The following is a 12,929-nucleotide window of genomic DNA, read 5'->3' as shown; positions in this document are numbered from 1 at the left end:
GCTAGAACTTCCAGCACTATGTTAAACAACAGCGGTGAGAGTGGGCATCCCTGTCGTGTTCCTGATCTCAGGGAAAAAGCTCTCAGTTTTTCCCCGTTGAGGATGATGTTAGCTGTGGGCTTTTCATAAATGGCTTTTATGATCTTTAAGTATGTTCCTTCTATCCCGACTTTCTCAAGGGTTTTTATTAAGAAAGGGTGCTGGATTTTGTCAAAGGCCTTTTCTGCATCGATTGACAGGATCATATGGTTTTTCTCTTTTTTTTTTTTTGTTAATGTGATGTATCACGTTGATTGATTTGCGAATGTTGAACCAGCCCTGCATCCCAGGAATGAATCCCACTTGATCATGGTGAATAATTCTTTTTATATGCCGTTGAATTCGATTTGCTAGTATCTTATTGAGAATTTTGGCATCCATATTCATCAGGGATATTGGCCTGTAGTTCTCTTTTTTTCCTGGGTCTCTGTCTGGTTTAGGAATCAAAGTGATACTGGCTTCATAGAATGAGTCTGGGAGTTTTCCTTCCCTTTCTATTTCTTGGAATAGCTTGAGAAGGATAGGTATTATCTCTGCTTTAAACGTCTGGTAGAACTCCCCTGGGAAGCCATCTGGTCCTGGACTCTTATTTGTTGGGAGATTTTTGATAACCGATTCAATTTCTTCGCTGGTGATGGGTCTGTTCAAGCTTTCTATTTCCTCCTGATTGAGTTTTGGAAGAGTGTGGGTGTTCAGGAATTTGTCCATTTCTTCCAGGTTGTCCAATTTGTTGACATATAATTTTTCATAGTATTCCCTGATAATTGTTTGTATCTCTGAGAGATTGGTTGTAATCATTCCATTTTCATTCATGATTTTATCTATTTGGGTCATCTCCCTTTTCTTTTTGAGAAGCCTGGCTAGAGGTTTGTCAATTTTGTTTATTTTTTCAAAAAACCAACTCTTGGTTTCATTGATCTGCTCTATAGTTTTTTTAGATTCTATATTGTTTATTTCTGCTCTGATCTTTATTATTTCTCTTCTTCTGCTGGGTTTAGGCTGCCTTTGCTGTTCTGCTTCTATTTCCTTTAGGTGTTCTGTTAGATTTTGTATTTGGGATTTTTCTTGTTTCTTGAGATAGGCCTGCATTGCAATGTATTTTCCTCTCAGGACTGCCTTCGCTGCGTCCCAAAGCGTTTGGATTGTTGTATTTTCATTTTCGTTTGTTTCCATATATTTTTTCATTTCTTCTCTAATTGCCTGGTTGACCCACTCATTCGTTAGTAGGGTGTTCTTTAACCTCCATGCTTTGGGAGGTTTCCAGACTTTTTTCTCTGGTTGATTTCAAGCTTCATAGCATTGTGGTCTGAAAGTATGCATGGTATGATTTCAATTCTTGTAAACTTATGAAGGGCTGTTTTGTGACCCAGTATATGATCTATCTTGGAGAATGTTCCATGTGCACTCGAGAAGAAAGTATATTCTGTTGCTTTGGGATGCAGAGTTCTAAATATATCTGTCAAGTCCATCTGATCCAATGTCTCATTCAGGGCCCTTGTTTCTTTATTGACCGTGTGTCTAGATGATCTACATTTCTGTAAGTGGGGTGTTAAAGTCCCCTGCAATTACCACATTCTTATCAATAAGGTTGCTTATGTTTATGAGTAATTGTTTTATATATTTGGGTGCTCCGGTATTCGGCGCATAGACATTTATAATTGTTAGCTCTTCCTGATGGATAGACCCTGTCACTATTATATAATGTCCTTCTTCATCTCTTGTTACAGCTGTTAATTTAAAGTCTAGTTTGTCTGATATAAGTATGGCTACTCCAGCTTTCTTTTGGCTTCCAGTAGCATGATAAATAGTTCTCCATCCCCTCACTCTCAATCTAAAGGTGTCCTCAGGTCTAAAATGAGTCTCTTGTAGACAGCAAATAGATGGGTCTTGTTTTTTTTATCCATTCTGATACCCTATGTCTTTTGGTTGGCGCATTTAATCCATTTACATTCAGTGTTATTATAGAAAGATATGGGTTTAGAGTCATTGTGATGTCTGTATGTTTTATGCTTGTAGTGATGTCTCTGGTACTTTGTCTCACAGGGTCCCCCTTAGGATCTCTTGTAGGGCTGGTTTAGTGGTGGCAAATTCCTTCAGTTTTTGTTTGTTTGGGAAGACCTTTATCTCTCCTTCTATTCTAAATGACAGACTTGCTGGATAAAGGATTCTCGGCTGCATATTTTTTCTGTCTAGCACACTGAAAATCTCGTGCCAATTCTTTCTGGCCTGCCAAGTTTCAAAAGAGAGATCAGTCACGAGTCTTATAGGTCTCCCTTTATATGTGAGGGCACGTTTACCCCTTGCTGCTTTCAGAATTTTCTCTTTATCCTTGTATTTTGCCAGTTTCACTATGATATGTCGTGCAGAAGATCGATTCAAGTTACGTCTGAAGGGAGTTCTCTGTGCCTCTTGGATTTCAATGCCTTTTTCCTTCCCCACTTCAGGGAAGTTCTCAGCTATTATTTCTTCAAGTACCCCTTCAGCACCTTTCCCTCTCTCTTCCTCCTCTGGGATACCAATGATGCGTATATTATTTCTTTTTAGTGTATCACTTAGTTCTCTAATTTTCCCCTCATACTCCTGGATTTGTTTATCTCTCTTTTTCTCAGCTTCCTCTTTTTCCATAACTTTATCTTCTAGTTCACCTATTCTCTCCTCTGCCTCTTCAATCCGAGCCGTGGTGGTTTCCATTTTGTTATGCATTTCGTTTAAAGCATTTTTCAGCTCCTCGTGACTGTTCCTTAGTCCCTTGATCTCTGTAGCAAGAGATTCTCTGCTGTCAGCTATACTGTTTTCAAGCCCAGAGATTAATTTTATGACTATTATTCTAAATTCACTTTCTGTTATATTATTTAAATCCTTTTTGATCAGCTCATTAGCTGTTGTTATTTCCTGGAGATTCTTCTGAGGGGAATTCTTCCGCTTGGTCATTTTGGATAGTCCCTGGCATGGTGAGGACCTGCAGGGCACTTCCCCTGTGCTGTGGTGTAAAACTGGAGTTGGTGGGCGGAGCCGCAGTCAGACCTGATGTCTGCCCCCAGCCCACCGCTGGGGCCACAGTCAGACTGGTGTGTGCCTTCTCTTCCCCTCTCCTAGGGGCGGGATTCACTGTGGGGTGGGGTGGCCCGTCTGGGCTACTTGCACACTGCCAGGCTTGTGATGCTGGGGATCTGGCGTCTTAGCTGGGGTGGGTAGGCAAGGTGCACAGGGGCAGGAGGGGCAGGCTTAGCTTGCTTCTCCTTAGGTGATCCACTTCAGGAGGGGCCCTGTGGCAGCAGCCGGGAGTCAGATCCGCTGCCGGAGGTTTGGCTCCGCAGAAGCGCAGAGTTGGGTGTTTGCGCGGAGCGAGCAAGTTCCCTGGCAGGAACTGGTTCTCTTTGGGATTTTGGCTGGGGGATGGGCGGGGGAGATGGCGCTGGCGAGCGCCTTTGTTCCCCACCAAACTGAGCTCTGTCGTCCGGGGGCTCAGCAGCTCTCCTTCCCTCTGTCCTCCAGCCTTCCCGCTTTCTGAGCAGAGCTGTTAACTTATGACCTCCCAGCCGCTAAGTCGCGCTTGCTGTCAGAATACAGTCCGTCAGACCCCTCCGCTTTTTGCAAGCCAGACTCGGGGGCTCTGCTTGGCCGGCGAGCCGCCCCTCCGCCCCGGCTCCCTCCCGCCAGTCCGTGGAGCGCGCACCACCTCGCCGCCCTTCCTACCCTCTTCCGTGGGCCTCTCGCCTGTGCTTGGCTCCGGCGACTCCGTTCTGCTAATCCTCTGGTGGTTTTCTGGGTTATTTAGGCAGGTATAGGTGGAAACTAAGTGATCAGCAGGACGCGCGGTGAGCCCAGCGTCCTCCTACACCGCCATCTTCCCTCTCTCTCCAGGTTTTATTTTTTAACAAGATGAATTTTTAATTTTAAATTTTCTACTAGATAATATTTTTACATACCATGGAGGTGTCATACCCCACAAACAAGAACTTGAAATAAAACCAAAAATTATTTCCCACTAAAGAATCTTAACACAGTTTGATTACATATATCAGGGATTAAATTGACACAATTCTCATGCTCTCTAAGGGATATAACATACCCCATTTAGATAAAGATTAATTTATAGACCTGTTTCAGAATAAATAGGCTAAATAATGCAAAGGAGATGATTTTTAAAATGTAATCACAAGGGGCGCCTGGGTGGCGCCGTCGGTTAAGCGTCCGACTTCAGCCAGGTCACGATCTTGCGGTCCGTGAGTTCGAGCCCCGCGTCAGGCTCTGGGCTGATGGCTCGGAGCCTGGAGCCTGTTTCCGATTCTGTGTCTCCCTCTCTCTCTGCCCCTCCCCCGTTCATGCTCTGTCTCTCTCTGTCCCAAAAATAAATAAACGTTGAAAAAAAATTTTTTTAATGTAATCACTGATAGTGAAAGGAGTCCTTGATTCTGTGAAAGAATGAATATCATGTTCTGCACAAGCAGTACAACGTTCCTCCAGCAAAGGTCAGATTTTTACTCCAAAGCTTCCTCATGGCATTTTTTATTTCTTTATTTCTCAGGGTATAGATTAAAGGGTTCAGCATGGGGGTTATGAATGTTAAAACCACAGTCATGAATTTATCAATAGGAAAGGTAGAATTAGCCCTTGCATACAGGAAGATACAGGGAACAAAGAATAAAATGACCACAGTTATATGGGATGCACAGGTGTAGAAGGCTTTGCGTTTCTCTTCCAAACCATGAGTCTTAAGAGAGCGTAATATGACTGCATAGGAAACTAGGAGAATGAAGAAGATGACAGTGCAAATGGCTCCTCCATTAGCTATCATAGAAATCCCAATGAGGGAGGTATTGGTGCAAGCAAGTTTCAATAAGGGATACATATCACACAAGAAGTTGTCAATGACATTGGGGCCACAGAAAGGGAGCTGATAAATAAAGAAGAATTGAACCAACGAGTGCAGAAAGCCTCCAGTCCAGGCCACCAGCAACATAAGAACACATACCCTCCTATTCATGATGATTAGATAATGAAGTGGTTTACAGATGGCTACATATCGGTCATAGGCCATCACCACCAGAAGAATGACTTCAGCACCAGCAAATAAGTGATCCAGAAAGACTTGAGTCATGCAAGCCTGGAAGGAAATAGTCTTCTTCTCATAGAGCAAGTCTACAATCATCTTGGGAGCAATGACAGTAGAATAGATAGCATCTATAAATGATAAATAAGCCAGGAAAAAGTACATGGGAGAACCCAGTGACGGACTGGCCATGATGGTCACCATGATAAGCAGATTGCCCACTATTGTCACAATATAGATGAGTAAGAATGGGACAAAGAGAAATTTTTGCCCCTCAGAGTCCTGTGTGAGCCCCAGGAGGACAAACTCTGTCACATTGTGTCTATTTTCCATACGTTCTTCTGAAGGCATTGAACTCAGGCCTCAGAGGCTGCAAACAAAATGGCCAAAATGAATTTGAGAGGATCACAAGCTGTATGTCAACAAACTAAGTGTTGACATAACATTGTTGACTCAACAATGTTTGACCCAAAGGGTCTCACACAGGGTGACTTTCTAGAAAATGAGAGTTTAGAATCTCCACCCACAAGTTCCTTGCATCAACTACAATGAGGAGACCAGTTTTCTACCTAGGAGGTACATGTGAGTGGGCATATCTGTGACATGATCTACCAAACAAGGAAGAAGCTTTCTCTAGAAATTCACAAGGACTGCATTTTTTGACATTATATGTCATTTCTTTTTTTTTTTCTTGAATTCTTTTTGGCCTTCTGAGGTTCACCATGAAAACAATCTCATCTCTAATAGCTTACTTACAATGTAATACCTAGTACGTGGAGCATAAATTGATAACCTGACATTTAGATAACTGCTTTTCTGAGTTACTTCACTATGAGCTCCAAATACTGAAAAAATAAGTCACCTGAAGCAATGAAAGAACCAGACATAGCATAAGTGCCCTTTAAAATGTTTATAAGAGGCGCCTGGGTAGCTCAGTCGGTTGAGTGTCTGACTGTGGCTCAGGTTCATAGGTTCGAGCCACTCACAGGGCTTTGTGCTGACAGCTCGGAGCCTAGAGCCTGTTTCGGATTCTGTGTCTCCTTCTCTCTCTGCCCTCTCCCACCCCCCCGGCTCTCTCTCTCTCAAAAATAAACATAAAAATTTTTAATAATAAAATAAAATGTTTATAAAATTTATTTTAGCTGAATTTTAAACATGTAAGAAACCAACTGAGATCAATATATTAAATTCTTCCCACCCAAGAAAGTACAATAAGAGCGACATGTTGTTTGAAAATACACACACGCACGCACACACACACACACACAAACTGAGTGGACATTTACTACAACCTAGGTTATTGGGGAGAAAAATGGGTAGTACAAATTTAAGTAAATGGGCACTACATAGATATTTTTCCTACTTTCAAAAACTGTTTAGAATTGATTATTGCTAACCATAGCTCAATTTAGAATGCCAACATAAAGATTTTAGGCAGAATCATGGTATAGTAGAAATAATTCTATACTAAAAATCTAAAAATGTTATTTGATTTTGCCCAGTCATCTTGGGAAAATCATGTTCCAACCCATGTTTCTATTGGAAAGGTTATAGTCTCCAGATTCCTGAGTTCCTGAATTCTTGTTATTGAAAACTTTATCTAGCATTTGACAGCAGACCATCTTTTTAATAATCAGGGTGAATTTTCATGTGTTAAAGGTTATATGATTATTAAAGTAATGAGTAGATTAGACCAGCTGTTTTGTTCATTGTTAGTTCTTGACTATCTGAGTCTGTGTGGAATATAAGACATTCTTTCTCACTTGAGGAAAATGAATTATCCATTGGGCCTCTCAGATATGATCCACAACGAATTTTGCATGTATTGTGTACAACTTTTTTTGGCAGAATTATTTGAAATGTGCTCCATTATAATGTGTACATTTGTAGACCATCATTTGTGAAGGAAAGGAGATTATTTTATTCTTTCTGCTTCTAAGCAAGCCAATTTGTACTCAAAATCAGAGGGAGAATAAAAATGTAGAAGAGAGAAAATAAGAGAAAACATAAAAAGGAAGATAGCACTCAGCAAAGACCATAAGCTGAATGAAATACGCTTGGAAATTGATGAATTTTGATTTGGGTGGACTGAATGAACTGGAAGTAGAGGAATTTCAGATTTCCTGAGTTTTCAACCTGGAATTAGACTGGAGGGTCCCCCAGCATCAGTACCAGGACTCACCCCTCAGGCTTTTCATATTTCCAGAAAACCAGATTCTGAACTTTAAGATATATCCGAAGATATATCAGAAGAGACAAGCTGCTTAAAGGGGTTCCATCTTTGGGGCTTCCAGCAGTTCATTGCATACATACAAAATTAAATATCTTCACGCACAATTATGAAGCTATGTCTGCATTTATAATGACAAATACTCACAAGTCATGGGGTTTGCCTGAGCATTCAAGAGACAGCTTCCAGTAGGAGGGTCCAACCCCTTGTCCTGTTGAGAACTTACAGCACTCATTTGTTTATAGTTGTGTTTTCTCCCAACATCTGTTAGATCTGCCAGGAGAGTGAACATAGACACACATCTTTTTAATAATGGTATCACCAGAATCCATATGTGTGCCTTACGCATTTTAAGGGATCAATGAATATTTGACTGTTTAAATGAGCTTATGAACATAATTATTACTCTAGACTATTGAAAAATGGTGATTTGACTCAGAATGATACAAAATTCTATACTTTACCTATACAATATTTTATTAAAAATAAATATATCTGCTTCCAACATTCATTAGATACTTCAAATTTCTTACCACATTCAATGAGAACAAATAAATAATTAAGGAGTGCTCCAAAACCTGAAATCAATAACTGTCCCACAATGTGAATTAAAATAAGATAAATTAAGAAGATCTCCACTATGCCAAATTCCACAACATAAAGCAGAAGAAACAAACCACATATACGGCACGCAAGTTGTAAAATACTGGGAAACACTCTCAAATCAGCAAGCTATTGGAAATTATAGACTGAAATTTTGAGCTACAGTCCAGATCCTTTTGAAACATGATGGCGGGGCACCTGGGTGGCCCAGTCAGTTGGGTGTTCGACTTCAGCTCAGGTCATAGTTCATGGATTCCAGCCCTGCATCGGCTCTGTGCTGACAGCTCGGAGCCCAGAGCCTGCTTTAGAGTCTTTGTCTCCTTCTCTCTCTCTCTCTCTCTCTGCACCCCCTCCCCAACTCACAATTTGTCTCTCTACCTTTCAAAAAAAAAAAAAAACATTAAACAAAAGAAGAAGAAGAAACATGATGGCAAGCCAATGGTTAGAAACATATGTTTCTATTTAACTGTCTGATTACTAAAATCTATTCCCCACATAAGCCATCATTTTTTAATGATTGAGCAGTGACCATAAAAATTATGCAGCAAACATTTTGAGGTCCCAATAAACACTCATCAGATTTTTTTAAAAGATATACTTTAAAGAAATAACACATTTTCCAAGTCAGTTTCTTCATAGTGAGGTAACAATGCTACTTTAAAATCTGAATGTGGCTGAACAGACTTTGGGGACAAACAGAGAATAACACCAATCACAGAGGGTGGATTGCCTCTCCCATATATAATCTTTGTGACTTTTGTTTTATAATTTTGCAGGGGTGGTCCTGGATGCACTTTATGAGAACTCAGGTTCTAAATTCTGGTTTGGAATTTAATCCTCAGAATCTATACTTAGCAACTGTGCGATCTTGAGCAAATTATTCAACATCATCTGCATAAGGAAACATAACAGCTTCTAACACATATGATGGTTTTAAAGACTAAATATGATAATGCAAATAAAGTTATCCAAAACCTGCCTGACAATTAAGAAGCCCTAAATAAATTCAAGATATTATTTATCATTATTTGGTTCCCTGTGTAATTTTAGTGCCACATCTCTTAGAACTAGTGTTAGATGAGTTTCCCCAAAGTCCACTGTCTTCTCCCATTACCCAAGGGAGCATTCCCTGAGGGGTGGAGGGACTGACTGGGTAGTTTTCATACACAATTACAGATGCTGTCCTTTCCTTACCATTTGCTTTACTGTGTACAAATGCCCTTGCCTCTGTTTTTCTCAACATTTCAGTCTCCTCTTTGCATTGTATCATTAAATCTAAATTTAATCATGGGGCGCCTGGGTGGCGCAGTCGGTTAAGCGTCCGACTTCAGCCAGGTCACGATCTCGCGGTCCGTGAGTTCGAGCCCCGCGTCAGGCTCTGGGCTGATGGCTCAGAGCCTGGAGCCTGTTTCTGATTCTGTGTCTCCCTCTCTCTCTGCCCCTCCCCCGTTCATGCTCTGTCTCTCTCTGTCCCAAAAATAAATAAACGTTGGAAAAAAAAAATAAATAAATTTAATCAAAGGGGCCTTATTTTTATAAATAAGAGGTCAACTGGGTGAATAATACAATGTGCCAATTTTATTCACAATATTTTTAAGATCCTAAAAATGAGAAAATATCCATGGAATTAACCCATAGGCAGAAACAGATAGTGGCATTTTCTTTAATATTCTATACATCTCATATCTAACAAAACTCATGAATTCTATTTCCACAGACACTAAAGTTTGCTTTCTAATAAGGTACACATACAGGTTAATGAATCTAACAAGTAACTAAATTTCTATGACCTCAAGTTTTCACACTGTAAGTTCTGAGTTTCCCTTTGTACTAAAGGGATATTAATTTACATATCAAACTGTTATTTGGTGTATATACACACTAGAATAGGAAGCAGAGATTCAAACTGTCATTTGCACACCAATGTTCATATAAGCATTATACACAGTAGCCTAAAAGTGGAAACAGTCCAAATGTCCTTCAACTAATGAATGCATAAATAAATTATGGTATATATAGATAATGGAACATTATTCAGCCTTAAAAAGGAAAAAATGCTGATTCATGCTACAACATGGATAAAACTCATTGAAGACACCATGATAAGTGCCATAAGCCAGACATAAAAGGGAAAATATTTTATAGGATCCCTCGTATAAGGTATATATGTATACGTATAAGGTATATGTTTAAGGTATATACATTACCTGGGTTTTCTGTTTTCTGTTTTCTCTTTTCTCTTTGGTCACTTGTTCCAAATCCAGGCTTCTGCAATTCTATCTTTGGTCCTGAAAGATTACCACTTAGTTGCATGAAAATGAGTCAGGATTGCCAACACATCAACCCCAATGTGACTACAGAAAAAATGTCAGGGTGCACCTAGTGACATCGAAATGCTTTGTCACATAAGGATTTCTCTTTCTCTGCCTGCACAAAGCATGACCATCTTCTTCAACTTTCACAGACATTTAATAGTTTGGATTATGGGATTATACAGAGTTGGCTTCAAGAATGTATAGTTGATATGATTGATGAATCATTGAATTTGAAAGTCGCCATCGAGATTATGTACCAAAAATTAAATGTAAAACATCATTATGTTTAACTGACCAAATTAATTAAATCAACCTTTAATAGCATTTTTAGTCCATAATGCAGTGGATGTTTTGGATTCTTTGGAATATTTCTGAAAGCATTCGCATGACTGGTTTAATATGGCCCATGCCCAGTAAAGTAATGGCTTTTTTTTTTTTTACATCTTGACAGCAACATTACCCCCCAAAGAGAAATATTCTCCCAGGTAAGGAAAGATATGACTGGGCACTTAATCAACAATGAGCAACAAATTACTTCGTGGAGTTGTTAAAACATTTTGTCCCCAAGGCTGCTTGTTCAAAATTAAACTCACTGAGGAATCATGCTCTAGAGAACTGAGACCTTTTACATGATCCATGTTTTCAGAGGCTTCTAGCCAATCACTTCAGGAAAATTAAGTAGAAAAAAACAGCAATCTAAAAGCAAGGAACACGTCACTTATTAATACCAAAAATACAAGATTGCATGAACAAGAATTCTTTTTTTTTAATTTAATTTGATTTCTTTTAAGTTTATTTATTTATTTTGAAAGAGAGAGCACATGAGTGAGCATGAGCAGTGGAGGGGCATAGAGAATCCCAAGCAGGCTTCCTCACTATCAGTTCAGAGCTCAATGTGGGGCCTGAATCCATGAACCATGAGACCATGACCTGAGCCAATGTCAAGAGTCACTCAACCAACTGAGCCATCCAGGTGCCCCTTTTTTATTGTAGAGTAAGGGAGAGGGGCATAGGGAGAGAGACAATCCTAAGCAGGTTCCATGCTCAGCACAGAACCCAAGGCAGGGCTCAATCCCACAACCTGGGATCATGACCTGAGCTGAAATCAAGAGTCAGACACTCAACTAACTGAGCCACCTAGTCACCCCAACAATTCGTTATTTTCAATTCATCAGTATATATTTGAAATTCTCAAGTTGAAGAAGACACTTGAGTGAAGTAAAAATCTTAAGTCTTTGTATAAAAAAGACATACTTAATAAGAATGGCACAAGATTATTGGTAATCAATGTTAAAAGTTTCCATTTAACTCAGAGGAGGTAAAACCCACATATAAAATTCCAACTGAGAAGTTTTGCCCCAAAGAAGAGAATCTTTCTTAAAAAGAATAAGAGATAGATGGTATGGATATATAATTTGAAAGAGACAATTACAAAGTAATATAAGAAAAAAAAACCATAGAAACTAAACCTAGAAATATTTGAAACTGGATATTCAGATGCCTTTTATATAACAATGTCAGGTCCTTTGAAACTCTCTACACATGATTTTAAAAGTGTATTACTTCTTTTTTATGTTTATTTATTTAGTTTGAGAAAGATAGAGGCATCATGACAGGGGAAGGAGCAGAGAGACAGAATCCCAAGAAGACCTGGGGCTTGAACTCACAAAATTGTGTGGTCATGACCAGGGACAAAACCAAGAGCCAGGTGCTGAATTGTCTGAGCCACCAGGCTCCCCCCAAAAATACTATTTCTTTACTGAGGTTTATTGATATGGAAGTTTTCTGTCTCTTTTTTGATATTTGGCCTTGACTCTTTCCTTAGCGTCCTTTCCTTGAGCTTTGCCATACCTTCCTTTACTTGTTTGAACATCTCTAAGATGGTGTGTTGAAGTCCTTGTCCAGTCATCAGAGCTTTATAGGGACAATTTCTGCTGTTTTATTTTGTTTCTTTGAATGGGCCATACTTTCCTCTGTGTATGTGTGTGTATTTGTATTTAAAAAATAGAATATCAATAAAACCAGGAGCACATTCTTCGAATTGATAAACATTTAACCACACTCATCAAAAAAAGAGGGGATGGGGGAGAGAGACGACTCAAATAAACAAAACCAGAAATCAAAGAGGATAAGTAACAACCAACCCCACAGAAATACAAAGGGTTATAGAGAATATAAAAGTAATGGATACATTCCTATGAAAAAATACTTCCCAAAACTGAATCAGGAAGAAATAGAAAATTTGAACAGACCAATTACCAGCAATGAAATTGAATCAGTAATCAAAAAACTCCCAACAATCAAAAGTCCAGAACCAGATGACTTCACAGGTGAATTCTGCCAAACACTTATTTTTTTCCTACCAAACATTTAAAGAAGAGTTAATACCTATTATTCTTAAACTATTCCAAAAAATAGAAGACAAAGGAAAATTTCCAAATTCGTTCTATGGGGCCAGCATACCAAAACCAGATAAAGACATACCAAAACCAGATAAAGACAAAAAAAAAGAGAACTATAGGCCAATGTGGCTGATGAACATAGATGCAAAAATCTTCAACAAAATATTAGCAAGCCAAATCCACAATACATTTTAAAAAGTCATTCACCATGACCAAGTGGTATTTATTCCTGGGTTGCAAGAGTGGTTCAATATTCACAAATCAATTAATATGATACATCACATCAA

General features: G+C 39.2%; 1 protein-coding gene across 1 annotated transcript; it reads right to left on the bottom strand.

Annotated features, from left to right (window-relative positions):
• Nucleotides 1-4,471: 4,471 nt before the first annotated feature.
• LOC121022153 (olfactory receptor 4A15-like) lies at nucleotides 4,472-5,434 on the bottom strand. The gene has a single exon (XM_040463076.1). The coding sequence runs from the start codon at nucleotides 5,423-5,425 to the stop codon at nucleotides 4,472-4,474; it is 954 nt and encodes a 317-aa protein (XP_040319010.1). The 5' UTR covers nucleotides 5,426-5,434.
• Between the last annotated feature and the right edge of the window lie 7,495 nt (nucleotides 5,435-12,929).

This window comes from Herpailurus yagouaroundi, unplaced genomic scaffold, assembly GCF_014898765.1.
Source record: "Herpailurus yagouaroundi ecotype Mexico unplaced genomic scaffold, PumYag 371, whole genome shotgun sequence".
Taxonomy (NCBI): Eukaryota; Metazoa; Chordata; class Mammalia; order Carnivora; family Felidae; genus Herpailurus; species Herpailurus yagouaroundi.
The sequence above is the reverse complement of the archived record's forward strand: the minus strand, read 5'-3'. Positions and strand labels throughout refer to the sequence as shown.

Bases quoted from the DNA above. Each gene is read 5' to 3' on its own strand.
- LOC121022153 (XM_040463076.1), bottom strand. From the start codon at position 5,425: ATGGAAAATAGACACAATGTGACAGAGTTTGTCCTCCTGGGGCTCACA.